The 17,716-nt window shown below is 36.4% G+C and overlaps 1 protein-coding gene across 1 annotated transcript in view; it reads right to left on the reverse strand.

Moving 5' to 3' along the window:
- Positions 1 to 17,716, reverse strand: part of DHX15 (DEAH-box helicase 15) — a 40,455-nt gene that overhangs the window by 11,374 nt on the left and 11,365 nt on the right. Inside the window, exons 5-10 of the mRNA XM_010174038.2 lie at positions 10,447 to 10,614; positions 6,535 to 6,621; positions 4,846 to 4,995; positions 4,578 to 4,686; positions 3,248 to 3,439; positions 63 to 185 (exon numbers count right to left, since the gene is read on the reverse strand). Of these exons, the coding sequence (XP_010172340.2) occupies positions 63 to 185; positions 3,248 to 3,439; positions 4,578 to 4,686; positions 4,846 to 4,995; positions 6,535 to 6,621; positions 10,447 to 10,614 (829 nt within the window). The remainder of the gene's footprint in view (positions 1 to 62; positions 186 to 3,247; positions 3,440 to 4,577; positions 4,687 to 4,845; positions 4,996 to 6,534; positions 6,622 to 10,446; positions 10,615 to 17,716) is intronic.

The following is a 17,716-nucleotide window of genomic DNA, read 5'->3' on the forward strand; positions in this document are numbered from 1 at the left end:
GGGGGGATGACAAAAAAATAAAAGTATTACAAATAATTTCACTAAAACAGGTGCACACTTACTTTGTTTGAAAGCATGGTAGACATTCAGCAACGTCAAATGATCTCCATCTATGTGGGCAAACCTCATCTTGGCTTCATCTGCTGCTTTCTTTGCTTCCGTGGGGCGAACAAAACACTGTGGGACTAAACAAGGTTGGTATGGGCCCAACACAAACGCCCATATCGATGAGTCACGCATTCACAGATAGAGGAACAAGGCCTAGCTAGGTCAGTTCACAGAGCATAGGGCAGGGCAGGATGGCCTCCAACTGCATCTTGGGACTGTTTACTACCTTGATTTGGTACATCAACACCTAACCACATCTGTAAGACAAGAGGGTTTCAAAGCTACAGAGTACCTGATTATTTTAATAGAATTATATATAGGCATCAAAATCTCTAGTCTGAAGGCCATCAAGATTGCCTACATATACTGGAAGGCTAAAGAGATCTTAGTTTAAGACCCAGTGCTGATAGCTCTACCAGGAGCTAGTACCCTATGTAACAAAACACTTTTAATTCCAAATTTGCTTTCCCAGAAAGCCTGTATGGACAGAGTGAAGAAGGTAGTTCTGAAACTGTAGTGCACTAGTACAGTCTAAACAAAGGAGTTTCATCACAAGTCTGCTACTAGACAGAACACACTAGTAAAGTCAAGTCCTCTTCCCCAGATGGTATTGTTATCAGCACTGGTATACAGAAGTACATAAATGAAGGTGTTAATAACTAACAGTTGTGATGGTAGCGGTAGTGGTGGAAGGTTAAACCGTCCTTTGGCACTGCTTGAAATAAAAATTAAAGAACCCCACAACGTGATGAGCTTTCTCTAGCATCATATTCTCTTACATAAATCTGACTCAGTCTGACCCGAATCCAAAAATCGTGTTTTAACACTCCCTTTCCAAATACAGACTACCAAAGACCACAAATACTAATGCAGCCAACTTTATTCATCGTCTGTCAACATTCTTATACTACTGTAGTATTGATACTAATTCATAGGATGCTGGAAGTAGTTACAAGAGGTCTTTATAGAGCTCTACAGGAGAAAAAAAAAAGTTATCAGTCTGGTTTTAAGTAGATGCAATTTTTAAGAGATTAGACTTCAATTAAATTAATGCTAAGGAAGATGCTACAAATCTTTTATCTTTTTCCAGCTGCTTGGGACTACATCAGCCTTCTCATAACAGAAGCCCACCAATCTCACGAGAATACCTCTTCGTATCTCATCTGTCCCTAACAGATGAGGGCCTTTTTGTGGGGTGTTATGTGGTTTTACTTTATTTTCTTCTTGAATTGCCATAAAAGCCCCAAAACACTACACTTAAATATGTTGAGATGAATACTCAAGTTGAATGGAACTTGAGGGGAAAAAAAAAAAAAATACACACTGCAACAGTGAATCATATGGTAAACAAATCAGAAAGACCAATGCATTGAAGAAAATTGAAATGCAGGTGCAAAATAAACACCCTGTATTTTGGGTCCTGCATTTAAAAACAGAGACAATATAAAGTGTATTTTAATTTCCAACTCAGACTAATAAAAGCCAATTCCAAATTATTCTATCACTGTTTTGAATATGTAATAGCACTTTCTACCCCACAGCAAGACATGACAGCTCTTATAAAACAAGGTATAATCATTTAATCTGCTCATTTATTCAACACTATTCTCTGCTCTTTTCTGGTATATAGTTTTCTGTTCAGTCCAAACTATTGATACATGGATTGCTATCCATAGCCTGATAATTTTATGTTGACTTAAGGCACCATAACATACAGTCATGCCACTGGATTAAAAAAGCATTTACTTTGGGAAATAGCCCTCACAAATACTAGGACTATGCTTTTTTTTAAAAGCAGAATTTTAGTTACAACCCATACATAAACCAGCTTCAACCTTTTTTTTTTAAAAAAAAAACAAAACAAAACTCCATACTTATTTATCATGACATTAATTGTGCCTTAAAAAAAATGTGTAATGGCCTGGGAAAAGGTAAGTAGAAAAAGGAGTAAGACAAATCAGTTGAAGACCACAGACAAAAATACCAGACTTCTGTTCTTAGCAGAAACTGGGGAGAGAGAGGGCAAGGAAAGAGGAAGACAGGCACCAACCTACCACCACCTCCGCAATTAAGCCTACCATTTAATTAAAAAAGATTATTACAATTCTGCCCTGCCCATCTGCTCTGAGTCTGAACAGTCATAACTCTGCAACAAACATTTTAGCTTGTTCTTAAAAACTTTCATATAAAATATACTGTAAGACTAAACTGAAGCAACAGATTTTACACTTAGCCAAAACTTCCCCCCCCACCCCCACTCTATTCAACCAAGTTAAGCATGTAACTAGTGCACGTGCATTGTGAAGAGCCTGGTAAAACAGCACACTCAAAAGACAAGAGATTAGTCATGAGTAGGAACATCCCCATTTTTGTAACAGTCTAAATCTTGCTGTTTGTCATATAACAACTATAAAATGAAGTCAGTTCTACATAACTGGGAAATGAAATACAAGGCTTGCTTGATAACACTTCTCTCATCAAGCTCTCCCGACAAGCAGCCCTGCTCTGACGCAGTGCTATTCACATAATGCAGCAAAGTACAGCTGTGCACACACAAATTAATTCTTACAAATATACATCCTCCCTCAAAGTTTCTTTCTTCCCTTTAAAAGTAATGACTGTTCTGCAGCTTTGTCACTTAATGACTGAAAAATGTATCATCATTTCATGTACAAGCCTATGGTTTAATATAAATTGCACTGTAATCCTTTTGGAAATACTGGGATTTATCAATGTGCAGAAGAATGCACAATACAAAATAAGATTCCACTGCCTTAAAAACTAGAGTAGTTGATCTGACATTTCTAGTCCTGACTATGAGTCTAAAAATAAATTTTATGTTCCACTAGCCTGATTTTTTTCTCCTCTATCAAGTCAAATATATGCACTTTTAAATAAAATCATGAGCAAACTGTTTGACCACTTTATGCATGTTAATTTCTTAACACTACTATTCATTTGCTTCAAGGTCTCTACTTAAACCACTAATGATTGATTAAACCCCTATACGAAGTCTTAAAAAACAATTTAATTTTATTAGAAATATATTTATATTGTTTATGTTTTTGATGTGGCAAACTAAATTTTTCCCCAAAGTGAAGATCTGCATTTTGATTAGTATCTTTTCCCCTGCTATTACCTGACAACATGGCAGTAATAGATAGGACCTCATTAGAACAATTGTAGTCACAACTTGCAATAACCATTTTAGCCAGTTGTGGGTCCAATGGAAATTCAGCCATCATGGATCCCAACTCAGTCAAGTCTCCATCATCATTTAAAGCAGCCAGGTAATTCAAAAGCTCTAAGGCTCTCATCAAAGTTTCAGGAGCTGGAAGAAAAAAATATTTAGGTAGAAACATTAATCAAACTGCTCTGAATAAGCAAAAAATGAGGAAGCATTATTTTTCGTTCTCTACTCAACTGACTTCCAAACACACGATTGTTGCCAAGTTCAATTATATACATTCAGATACGAATGAACTGGGGAAAAAAAAGTCACTTATTTAGAAGAGCTCTTAATTGGATCAAAAGCTTTGAATATTTGAAGATTATGGCTTTTCAAAATTCATACAGCAGTAGCATTGTGAAATATTCAGTATTATAGTTATATCATTTCCCCTCCCAATGCACTGCTGCATTTTCCCTAGTTCCATACAAAAAAAGATCAATACAGTCCTAAAATCTCAGCCATGTCATCTTTAACTATGGTCTTTCACAAATCTGAGTCTAAAAATGCTCTTAATCCTGCATTCCTCATAGCAAGCGTGTATTACACCCACAAAGAAAAACAGAAGGAAATACAAAGCTTTCCTGCTAAGCTATCATACATGCTGCATAGCACAAAGAATGCAACTCTTCTGTAGAGCTATTTAGAATCTTAGAACTTATAAATTTTGGTTTTATTTTAGGGGGAAAAAAAACAATCAACTTTGATGTATTTATATATGGCTGATCTACATTTTTAATTAGCAATGTAACCCAGTTATTTTTAAAGTATATATGAACACTGAACACTGCTAGAAGGGAGATGCACTTTAACTTTACAGCCTGAGACAAAAACATGTATTCACCTTTAAAAACACTAGTCAATTTTATTTACACACAGTATTTTCACTGACACACAATTCAAACATGTAATTAGGGCGGTAAGTAAAAAAACCAAATTCAGTAATAGATTTTTTAATGCCCATAATCTTGTCTTATTCTCTGAAGGTAAGGGGCATTCAGTTGATTCCTTTGTTCCATTAAAAACTGTTATACAGACAGAAACATAAAAAGCTTGCTTTGATAAGATAGAACACTAAATTTCAGGATAAACAAGAGACATTCCTTACAGATTTAAAACAAAAACAGTGAAAAAAAACAAAAGTATTTATTGTTATTATATAAAACAGTCACCAAAACAAAGATTTCAGAAGTCAAAACATAACACTTCAGAGCAGACATGAGAAAACAGAAATAGATACCTGGAGGATCCATAAAATCGAAGTGCACCAAATCATCTATACCAAGCTTTTTGAGCTGCAGTACCACAGATCCTAAGTTAGACCTCAAAATTTCAGGGTATGTGTTGTCCTGGGGTAGAGGGAAAAAAAGAAAATAAAACACTCATTCTTCCAAACACTTTAAAACTACACAAGCATTCAAATTTTCATTTGGTTTGGTAGCATGGCACTCAACTACCTGTATTGATCGGGCATTCTTATATACACAATCTAAAAGAAGTCATCTTACCTGCATTTCAGTTTTGTAAGCCTTCTCTGTATAAAGCCTGAAGCACTTGCCTGGTCTAGTACGACCAGCACGGCCAGCTCGCTGCTGAGCAGAAGCTTTACTAATCGCAGTCACCAAGAGAGACTCCACTCTGATACGTGGATTGTACACCTATTTGAAAGTGGGATCAGAGGAGGAAACAAGGAAAAGAATGAACACTGCTCATGGATAAGACAACTATCTTCGAAAAAACCAAAGACTGCTTTAAACTCATTTTAAAACACAGCTTCTCACTAGGAAATCACAAGTTACATGTATCTGAAAGGAGAAAAAAAATTGCCTACAAAAGCCTTTGGATCAGTGACAAAAAGCTTCAAATACAACTGCCTAGAGAACAGCATTTACTTTTTATTCATTTGTTAACAACTCTTCCTGCCAGGCTCCCTGTCCTCCTTAAATGTGCGTATTTTTAGATAAGATTGTCATGGCAGAAAGAACGCGTCCAATTTGTTCTAGAGTGCTAAACACACTCTTGATGCCCAAATAATTTCATGGAAAAACATACTGTCTCAATACAACTCTAAGGTTGAATACTCATGTTCTGGAGGTCAGAAAAATCTAATATTAAGGTTGAACACAAAGGTAAAAATCAGACTGATGACAAATCAAGACTGTATTTCAAGGGTACATGCAGACTGTCACAGTCCAAAATATATGTTGGAATTTACGGTAAAATTTCCATTGCAGTCATACATAAACAGCAGCCTTGCCAACTCATTAGGGCTCATGGAAAATAATATACTATAAAAAGAAAAGAAAAGAGAAAAGCAAAGCAGTCATTAGATAGTAGTTGCAGTTGAAGATGTTCTTTGGTCCGTGTTTTAACACCTTCCTGGTGTGAATAGGTACAAAACATACAAAATCTTTATTTCTCATTACAGACAGTATTCTTCCAGTATGAGAAACCTCAGCCCAAGTGGTGATTGAATCTTGTGTATAAAGATGCACTGACTGTACTGACATTTTGCTGTATCTCTCATTTTGCAAGAGTTTGAAGACAGTTATAGTTAGTGAAAAACCTAAATTAAGGGATTTGTATTTTATTCTTTCTTTAGTTATTGTTTTGACTGTAGGCAAGCTACTTCAGTTCCTCTCAACATGCCACAATGTTCCAAGAAGCACAGTACAAGCTTGATGACAATCTTCAGGGCTGCAACAGTACATGATAAATACTAACAAGAAACAGTACTACACTAGGTATCATTTTCCTCACCTCATTTTACAGCTGGAATTTTCTACACTAACATGACTTAAAAGAATAGTTGGTTTCTAGCACCATTTTTATTTACTTTCATATAATTTCTTGGTTTTACTTGAGCATTCTCCAGCACAGACACACAATACAAAACAACCCTTCCTAAAGTACCTAGGCAATCCATGTTCAGGGTCTAACTCAAAATCCTCACATTCAAATTTTTTGAAAACAAAATTCTTCTGCACTGCACAGTTCTGGACTGCTCTAGGTATCTCAAGTTTGCAGACTAAGTGCAAACTTACCATAAGTTAAAAACAAAACAAAAACCAAAACAACCAAGGTCAAGATTTTAATTGGGAAAAGACCTATCAGTGTTTACAAAGGGAGGAGTTATCTGAACAAACCAGATGCCAGTATCTTTCCTACTATAAAAGAGAAAATGAAGTCATATTTACCTTCTGTTTTGCAAAGCCAGGATCAATCACAAACACAACACCATCTATTGTTAATGATGTCTCAGCAATATTAGTGGACACAACAACCTGTCAAAAAATAAAATAGTATATTTAACTACTTTGTCCTGAAGATGAAGAGGTCTGATTCTGTCTCTGCACCAAGAATTTTCGGCAGGCTTTCCTTCAATTAATCAATAGCTACCAGAGCTGTGCTCCAACACTTTTACAGGATGATCTGAAAACAACCAGATGAACTTCTATTGAAATCAGAACAATTTTTGTCCACTGTTTCTGCTCCCCTATGTTTCTATTAACAATATAAGTGTCAGTTTTAAGAGAAAGAAACTGAAGAGCAAATAGTTTACTTACAAGAACCCTATTCAAAATATTAGTCATATCTTTGGTACAAAATGATAAATTACACTGGATCCCTTTCACCCTGTCATCTGTTCATTCCAGCTTTATAACTCTTTTTTTTTAAAAAAAGTCTAACCAGGGCAAACTGGTTAAATAATATTAAATCAAAGGTTATATAACTGTACTAGCAGAGTACGTCCTTTTACTTTCTTTGGAATAAAGCAGTTACTAAGACATTCCAGCTAAAATCTTGAACAATATATATTTATTTTCAACTCTGTTAAATTAGCAAATTTAATCAGCTACCTCAGAAAAGACACAAAACCCATTCAGCACTTCATCAAAACTACTTACTTTTCACTTCTTCGTTTCAGAGCATTCCGTCATCGGTTTTAGTTTAGCAATTAGAATCTGAGAGACCCTTAATTATTTGCTCGGAGTTACATTGAAGCCAGTGGCTGGACTAGGATTGATAATCCTGCTGATTTCTCTTCCTCCTGGCTAATCACTTTACCAGTCAGCTACTTACTACTCTTAGCTTGTCTCTTCTTAAGTAGACTTAAGGCCTAAACTTGCCCAAATACTACTGTATATTGAAAGCAATGCTTTGGTGGAAAAAAAAAAAAAAAAAATAATCAATTTGGAATTACGGTGTTCTACCCTGAAATGATGTGCTACTCTGAACTCCTCAAATAAAAAAAAAATCATCCTGTACACCCTTCATTCACAGGTAACCTGTACAGATTAGGAAGGGATAAAAGCCAAACATTAATGCTCTTAAGTGCTGACACAAAAGCACAATACATTTTCATTAAAAAATTGCCAGTCATTAAATAGGCAAATTAAATAGCACTTCCATGTTAAAAGGCTAGTCAATCCACATTCAGCTTGCTGTTACAGAGTGTACCTTATCTAAGAAGTCTCAGCTTTTTCCAGCTCTACTAACACACAAAGTGTCCATACCCAGAGTCTTCAAATATCAACTACAGAGCAGAGTCAAAAGGTTTTGGTCCTGCTTTCAATCACCAATTTCTATGAGGACACTTCAATACCAGTAACTCAATACTGCGAGTACGCTTAGTTCACCAGGGTCCAGCAATTTAACTTGCACTTGAATTTACTTAACTTGTACTTGAACCATACAGAATTTTTCCAAAGGCAGAAGGAAAAAACAAGTTATTTACATAGTGGATTCTTCTGTATGTACAGATCTTATTTGTTAATGTCACATTGCTTAAAAAAACCCATAATTAATGAATGTAAAACTACAAGAAATTTAAGAAAAAATTTGAGGAAAATAACCCCATATCTTTCAAGCCTAAATCAAAGTACAAAGTTCCTTGGAAGTGAAACAAACAAAATTAGCACTAAACTACATTAAGTAATAAATTGGACCTAATTAGCTTTAGCTGCAGTTTTGCAATTACTGAAATAGTGATGTTAAAAATGTTTTTAAATACCAGATTAAGAGTCTGATACATCAAAGAGTTTTAGAGATTAATTTAAAGATGCTATTTTGAATACTAAAATCTACATATTATCTATATATAAAAATATCTCTAGATTACATATGTATTAACTAGTAATGCTTAAGACTCCTGAAACAAAAAAAAAAAAAATAGAATGCATTTTGGAAAGAAGGGATAAGGTAGGAAAAGGGAGTAGAAAGGCTCTTTGTTAAGTCATCTTCCTCCAGATTATAAATTAAATACTCTAATTTTAACTAATAAAAGCATTTTTTTAATCTTTAATCTTAAACTTTCTTGCAATAATAGATGTGCTAGACGAGATCAGCTAAGAGGACAAAACCAGTACTAAGTTATCAAGCTATATCAGTACCAGCTGTTACAATCACTGCTACTGCAAGACTCCACACAACTTCCAGTATCTTACTTTTCTTTCACAAAGTTAAAACTCAGGAGATACTTCTCCAGATACTGCAAGCACTTCACTCAGTTTTTATGACCATCAGAGCCTTTGAAATGATTCAGACCTCCTGCCAGCTCTTTCCTCAGCAGTTCTAAAAGCTGCGTTCAACTGCCGCAGGAGTCTGTGTGAAAGCAGACATTTTATAAGATGGTGGAGGCACAGCAACCCACGGTCCTGCTTTACATACCCTGATCACTAAGACTAACTGAAACTAAAATAACATCAGAGCAAATTTACAACACAGACACACTTTCACTCCTTGCTAGATCTCTTAAGGAAATCAAAACCAAAACATGGAAGCCAGAACATTCCAGCCAAAGCACGTAAAGATGTGGGGTTTTTCGGTTGGTTGGTTTTGGGGTCGTCTTTTTTTTTTTTCCTTTTTGAGGAGGGGGTAGTGGGTTGTTGGGTTGGTTTTTTGGGGTTTTTTTTTGTTTGTTTGTTTGTTTTCCTGTTTGGTTGGGGTTTTTGTGGGTTTGGGGGGTTTTTTGTGGGGGGGGGGGTTTGTTTGTTTGGTGGGGTTTTTTTTGTTTTGGTTTGGTTTTTTTTGTTTGGTTGCTTGCTTTGTTTTAAACATAATGGTTTTCAGAAGTCCGAATCCACTGCTTACATATTTTGTGCCTGCTTTTGCCTACAGTTGGTATCTTCCCATAGTGGCAGTTTTTCTTACAGTAAAATAGTTGCTACACTAAAATTGTCCTCCTCTTAGACACAGATACTAGCTTTGTCAGATCATTTCACTAAATTTATTAAGTGATTTATTCTTCCAGAACACTACAAAGTTGTCACTAGTATTCTACATGCATTGTACTGCATTAAAAAAGCAAATAATCAAGGAACAAACCCTGCCTAGAGCAGATAGTACAATTCAGTTTTGACCTTCAAAATCTTAACTTTGTGATTGCTACTTTCATACAGCATTAGTTTAACTTGAGGAAACTCTATTAAGACTCTTTAGAAATGCTCAGTTTTAGAGAAATAACCACATAGCTTCTAATGTGGTTTATGTGAGCATTCAAGAATTGAACTATTAATTTTAAGAACACTCACTAATGTCATTACAAGTTTTTCAGTTTCTCAATCCACTTGGCCCAATGAAAGAATCTCCTTGCTTACTCCTACAGAAAACATGAACCTCTAACTTGAACATGCTTGTTTTAACTCACACCTTCCCATAAATCTTGAGAAACAGACAAAACCTGCCTGATAATGTCCACTGAAGAGACAGTCCATTTTGTTTCCAAAAAGACTATGTCTCAGAACAGTTACTTAGGTAAAAAAAAAAATCCCATCCCTCCACATAAATCATCTGGTTGTCAAATTCAGTATTTAATCTGACTTACTGTATTTCTCCTAAGAAACTTACATGAATGACACTGCCATTCAATCAAATGTTACTAGAACATTCCAACCTTAGAGATGGAAGCCAGAATTCTGAATTGCACTAAAGAAAAAAGTTATCTAAAAATTTTAATGTGATAAAGTATCACATTACTGAGGCTTCATTAAAAAAAAAAAAACTTGTTGTCCAAATACACTTAAAGCAGCTGAACTCATATTTAACCGCTCATACAACTGTGAGTAGCTAGTTACTCAACAGCATTACTATATCAGCATACTATTTACCTTTCTTCCTATTGCTCCATTTTGTTTTTTTGGTGGAGGAGGTTCAAAAATCCTTTGCTGTTGCTGTGGAGGAAGGGTGGAATACAATGGAATGATTTTGATGTCACCAACTTCAGGGCCTAAATCATCAATTTCACGTTTTATCCTCTTGCAGGCTTCATCAATCTCCTGCAAAAGAAAAACACCGGTTAAAAGAGAAATCCATTAAAATACAATGTGTTGCCTTTTTCAAGTGCCTTATGATGACTATATTAAGTCAACATCCTGAAGAACTATTACAATAACTTCTACTTTAAAAAAGTAAAAAGAATTTGGGGGAGGAAGAAACAAATCATCAATCAAGGTGCTTGCTGAATTTGCAATCGAATTTCCGCAATACTTTAAGATGCTTCACTTCTATACTCTAATGAACAGCCTAATTTGCATTCAACAGCCTTTTTCTTTTAGTCATGTTTCCTAATTAATTCTCTACAAATTGTACTAAAATTGAAATCTCTCACCCTGGAATATTAAACTGAACTCATGACCTTTTCAATTTTCACAATCTAAAAGAAACTGATGTGTAAGATATTTAAAATATGCCAATTAAGCTTTAATGCCACATATCACTAATGCAATTATATGGAAGATTTGCTTCATTGTACCTAATAAGAACAAACACCTTTACAGTATAAACATGGATGCTCAAAACCAAACCTCTCATTCCAGTGCTTCAGATTTTACTTTAAAATTAACTGAAATTCCATATAAGCTTAAGAAAAGTCAGTGAAATACTCTGAAGATGAGAAAGATTTTTCATGTCTTTTTTACCTTAGTATTTTTTACAGCATTTGCTAGCCTGTTTTCCAACCAGTTCACCACAAAAAAAAATTTCACCACAGCCCAATCCTTTATAACTCCACTTCATTTTAAAACAACCACATTTAAGTTAGCCAGGTGACCTATAGTTATGATGAGATTTAATGAAAATTAAAATACACAGAAATTTAGTTTCATGAATAACACAATTTATTAACTTCAACTTGAAAATTACAACAGAGCCTCCACTGGTCTAATTAAGAGGCATGCCTACCAACTATTGATATTCCAGCTGAACCACTGATGGAAGAACAAAGCAACAGTAGGCTACAATATACTCTGAAAAAAAGAGTCCAGACCTCCATTATCACAAATAAGTCACCAGCCTGAAGCTGAAGTGATGCTTAAGATCCTCAAGGAAATAGACAGAACAGGTTAATCTAAAGGCTCTGTAAAATTACTGTTTTAAACTGTAATTAGAAAAGCAAAAGCAGCGCCCTTTTTAGAAACCATAAATTCAGACAGATCCTGGAACAAATCTGGGTCTTCTTCACTTGTTCTTAAAGAGACTCTAAGTTCCTAGCACAAGTGTATTGAACATGTTTTAAAGAAGCACAGACAATACAATACTCATGTCCTGTATTGATCAGCATATATAATTAACATAAGCATGGCAAAATGAAGGCTCTTCGATGTCAAAGAGCCCTTTAATAGCAAACCTAATGCTTTCTGGCATTATCTTGCCATTCTGAATGAACTGCAGATATTTACAAAAAACCTTTTAAACAAAGGTGCACTTGCCAACAGATTCAATATATCCTTAAAATCTAGGAGGCACCCAAGAAACTGAGCTGGAATACCCTCTACTGGTTTATTACCAGAGAACAAATTTCTTTCCACAAATGCCAATATCTGGTGTTCTGCTGATAAACCCCTTTTTTTAAGTCCAGCAATAGCCTCCCAGTGACAGATCAGATACATTAGCTCAGTAAATTAATACTTTAATAATGGTGCTTATGTAAAAAGACAGCAGTGGACTGCTGTCCATATGTAAAAGTAAACAGTGGACTAACTAGGCAGCAACATTCCCTCTCAAATTTGCACCAACTCAAAGTCTTGACAAGACAATACTTGGGCCTGGTAAATATTTAACTTAAAAAAAAAAAAAAAAAAAAAAAAAAAAAAAAGACAAAAAAACCCCAAACAACCACCCCCCCCAGCCAAATACCTAAACAAAAATACAGCACAGACCTCAGTTCCTGATCTGAAGGTCACAACACTGTTTTACAGAATTTGAGCAGATTACACTGTGCAACTGGGAAAGCTCTGATGCTGGACAGGATGCTTCATCTTCAACAGCAATGACTAGAGACTCCATGACAGTTTTATATTTAAGAGATGGTAAAATACAAGCAAGCAGTGACAAATGAAATCACTATACTCTTCAGGCCACATGTTCACAGCCACCAATCCTCTTTCAGAAGAGTTAAGTATTATTTCTCCCTAGAGTTTCCCAACATAGTTTCAAAGTATCCCTAATCAAGACTAATTAAAATACTTCAACATAGAGATAACAAGTGCATATATAACCATTACTTTCTGCAGATTTGCAGAGGTAACTATAGACCTCTCTTCATAAACTGCTGAAAGAAGGATGCAAGTCACCAAGAGCCACCGACACTCATTTAAAGGCAGTAAAAGAGTTCTTTAGTAGTGAATTTTTAATTAAGAAAAGAAAAAAGGGTGGTTTCCTTTTATTTACCACACTGCCAGAAAACAGTATCTCTACTTCAACTGTATCCACAACACTCCAGTTTCAGCGGATGAATAAAACTGGTACACAAAGTTTATAATCTAGAAAGCATATGTGCACCAGTCGTTTGAAAATAGTGAGGATTTATTTAAATGCGGAAGACTTGTTTTGTATCACATTAAAACATTTAGGTCTGGAGACACAAGAGACACAGTTGAAGGCACAATCCTAACTTTAATCCTCTGAAGATGCAGCAAGTCTAATTCAATAGTCTCAATTTACTCAAGAAAGGCTTTTTTAAAACAACCACACACATTTAAATATTTGCACACCATCTACTCCAAATCCATTATGAAAGTCCTTGAAGACTGATTATTCCATCAATCCCAACATAAGAGGAGGTTTTTCTTCTTGGAGGGAAAAGATGGAAAGTAGAGTGAACTTGCTTTTCATTTAGATTACACCTGAAAAATTCCTCACAGCCCCGACTACCATGCTGACTCTCAGACAGCAGATACCACAGCGTTGGAAGCAGGAACAAGACACGGGATCGGAGGAGCCACAGTCAGACCCACGACTGCCCAGTGCATCAGCACTAAGACCTGCTTCAGAATTAATCAAAGAAGAAAGTAGGCCTAACATGCAAGAAGCATGAGGCTTAGGCCATGCTGAAGTTACTAGATTGAACCTGACCCTAGTTCTTCACAAAACTGAAGACTTCTTAGGAGCATTATTTAAGAAACAGTTCTCAGTAAAACTGTAGTTAACTAAATCATCCATCAGTACACTCACTCTAAAAAGAGCTGACTACCAAAAGGTAAACAGCAAACAGATCACAAAAAAGGGGACAGGTTACTAAAATGCTCATTCACCTCAAGCTGCAAGTGCCACATAGATTCAACGTATCTATACTTCACAACATCTAGTCATCAGAATTGTCCCAGGCAGTCTATTATGTACTCTAAAGCTTCCAAAACCTTCTTGCTTGATGCAATTGAAGTGAACAGACAATAAACATACAATATCTATAGTTCAGCTGCAACACTATGGAAACTCAAGTAGCAGTTAAGAACTCCACTGTAGTATGCTTTGAATATTAACATGGGAGTCCTCAACATTTTTCCACACCCTCAGTGTTAAGTGATTCTCCTTGGAAAAGCTCCAAAACCAGACAAGAATCAGCAAAGAGAAAATACTTCTTTTTATTGATATACTAGTGATCAAGGAGGTAATGGAGTGGTGAGTATTTTCAACCAGAAAAAACAAAGTCATCTGAACACCCAAGTGAGAGTCAACAGTTTGTATTTTGTACCTACAGCTAAACAAAGATAGTTCACAAAAGGAAAAAAAAGCAGTAACAAGGAAAATAATTTTGTTGAGATTATTATTAAATCAAATTTAAGCTAATTTAAATGGTATTCATTCCAAGAAATTGGTGTGACTAAGGCTGGTTCTACACACAGTACTGAGCAGGTTGCTTGGTTTTCAAATAACTGGTAGGCAGCAGACAATATTTAGAACACCTGTCAAATTAGGTGGATTTCATTCAGGAGCTTAATTATCAGAAAGCAATTCTGAGACACCAAAAAGCTTCAGGATTTCAAGGGGAACTTCCATTGTGCCACAAATTTCAGCAAGACCTAAGTCTATACAGGAACCAATGCTTAGCCGCGTCTTGTTTAGAAAACAAAGCAAGAACAGGGTGCACAGTTTCCCTCTGATTTATTAGAAACAGAAGTGCTGCCTTCTATATTTTCATGTTACAGCAAGTAGGTTATTTATGCCTCCTGAATCTGACAGGATTTTTACTCTGTCTTAACCCACTTTTCCAAAGAAAAGGCAGGCTGATGACTAGTGCCTAAAAAACACCCTCGGATGCAGTAATTTTTATTCTTCTCACTGAAGCTGTGCTTCTGTGCAGCTAGAAATGCAAACATCCACCAGACCAGAGGGAAACTCTAAGTTTAAAGCCTGTTGACAAAAGCAGTCCTGAGCTCTCAGAATATCGGGATTGTTGCTTATATTCCATTTTAGCATCCTCTGGATGTGGACAGCAATGCCTACTATTCATATTAAGCTCTCAAGAAATTAAAAGTACAGTGGTTTCTTTATTTTCCCTTCACATGGCAGAACAATACATCTACAAGTGAAAAAATTGGTTATATTAAATGAAGCAAGCTGACACAAGAGCAGAACTTTGCTCCAGCTCTAGTGAAATACAGTGAGAAAACTTCATCTAAGTGCTTATAACTACATGTACAGGTACTTGAAAGCCAAAGCAGCAGTCCTGAATCACACACACGCACCCATGAACAGTGTTAAATACTATAGTAACAGTACCCAAAACATGCACACATTTTGAAAAAGGTTACACATCTTACAGTAGCAACAACAACAAAAAAAAACAAACCAAACCAAAAGAGCTGCAGGTGCTTTTCAAGCATAAAGGAAGTGTATTTAATGCTTCAGGTTGCGGTCAGAATTAAGTACTCCAAAGCACTTTCAACCATTCAGTGAGACAAACATAATTGATGTCACCTGGAGATATTTCACAGCTAAAATAGCTGGACTGTAACTGTGCAGACAGACCTGGATGCATTTACTTTTTGTACAATGATCATTGAATGCTGCTCTCTGGTCAACAGCCTCTTGCTCCTTTGCAACAGCTAAACTAACCACAAAAAGCACTAGCTGCAGGTTAGTTCCTTTAATGCTCAAGGTTGTCTTTTCACAGTCTGCCCCTTTGTCTTCCACCTCTCTCATACTGCCCAGTACTCCCTCATCCCAGAACATGCAGAAAAACTACTTCAGCTAGAACAAGACACAGAGGGTAGAGATGAATTCCTACCCATCTTATTTGTAAGACTAAATCCTTTTTTCTTCTATCACCGTAACAGTGCTGAAGTTTCCTTTTTATCCCTCATTGCAGAAAGTAAATATAAAGCCTTTCACGTTGCTGAAAGGACAGCATGGGAAGGTCACAAAAGCAAGGTCCCCTAAGAAGCCCATTTCTTTAACGTGGCAGAAATTATCTGGGAAGACACTATGAAAAGCTGTCAGTATTTGAAACTGAGAGGGACAGAACTGGTAGTTTTCCTTTCGAGTACCACTTACAGGACTAATGTTTAATTCCCACCCAATCCTCCCGCAGCCCTTCCCCAGCTAACAAGACTGAAAATGTGAACAGGACTTAGTGTTACTAAGTAATATTTGGTAATACCCTCCCCCCCAAAAAGATCTCACTTTTGAAAGCCTTATCACAGAAAATAATCTACGTATGACTTTTAAAGATGGTCTGTTTAACAGTTCTGCAGGCTCTGTGTCAGAACACACAGCAAAGAGAGTCGGAGAGAAATGAACTACAAACCAATACCTCACCACCTGCCTCCAGCACCACATCTCCACTGTTTATCATCTCACTTCTCCAACACTTAATATTCCCTAGCTCTGCATCAAAAACTAAGGATTTGAGCATGTAATTAGCAGTTCATCTAAAGAGAGCTGTACAAAATTAACCACAGAAGAGACTAATTTTGCTTCTTATCATGCACAGCACTTTTTTCCCCTTTATCTGCTGCTGGAAATTAAGTCCTTATTACACTATTCAAACTGAATGCTCAGTAGAAAGTCACTTCCATTTCTTTCCTTGATGCTATTCCTGCAGTGAAAAGGTGCTCATACTGAAAGGTTACTATTAGCAAGAATAGAAACAGAAAAGGATTATAGGAGCAGTTGCATGTATCATTAAGTTAGTGCACCACAACTTGAAGAAGCAAGTTTGTACTAAACAAATACTGTCAAGATTCTCATATAAAGAAGTTCCATTGAATGGTAGTCAAAAAAACTCAACCATAAAAAGGAATCCAGGAAGATTAGCAGCAATTAAGTTACTGAGCTAAACTGCTCCCACTAAGCTAACAACCCAATAACCTGAATTTCCTTTCCTTCTGCTTGTGTGCAGGACCCATGGGTGCTGCCACCAGTGAGGCTCCAAATTACAGATACTAAACAGCAGTTACCAAAGGATCCATCCCCATGAGCCACCAAAGTACTTCAAGTGCTGGCATTCATTCTGGCCCACAGGCCAAACTGGTATATGTAAACATCCATTTAACTTGCTGGCCAGGCTTCACTCAGCCTTAAGATCTAAACTGTATCTCACTATAAGGTGGGTTGACCTTGCATGAATTTGAGGTGCCCACCATGAGTCAAGTAAGCGTAACTATAAAAGCATGAAGAAAATGAATGCCAAAAAAGTGTAGAGGCAATTTTACCTTGCATAAGTGAGTACACAGGATAAAAACATTAAATGCATAAATAAAAAGTACTTCCCAAACCAGGAATATCTGGCAGACACCTTAACCTTTCCCCTTGTCTGTTGAGTTCTTCTCACAGACAGGAGCATTGTCAGCCATATCTGGCTTTGGTAACATGAATCTTCAAGGAATTTTGTCTTTGTCCTTAGCACTACACGTGTCGTGGTTTAACACCAGCCAGCAACTAACGACTGCACAGCTGCTCACTCACCCATCCCCCTCCTCCCCAGTGGGACAGGGGAGAGAATGGGGAGGGTAAAAGAAAGAAAACTTGTGGGTTAAGGTCCAGACAGTTTAATAGGTAAAGCAAAAGCCATGTGCGCAAGCAAAGTAAAACAAGGAATTAATTCACTACTTCCCATGGGCAGGCAGGTGTTCAGCCACCTCCAGGAAAGCAGGGCTC

This window comes from Antrostomus carolinensis, unplaced genomic scaffold (genome assembly GCF_000700745.2).
Source record: "Antrostomus carolinensis isolate BGI_N321 unplaced genomic scaffold, ASM70074v2 scaffold14960, whole genome shotgun sequence".
NCBI classification, from domain to species: domain Eukaryota; kingdom Metazoa; phylum Chordata; class Aves; order Caprimulgiformes; family Caprimulgidae; genus Antrostomus; species Antrostomus carolinensis.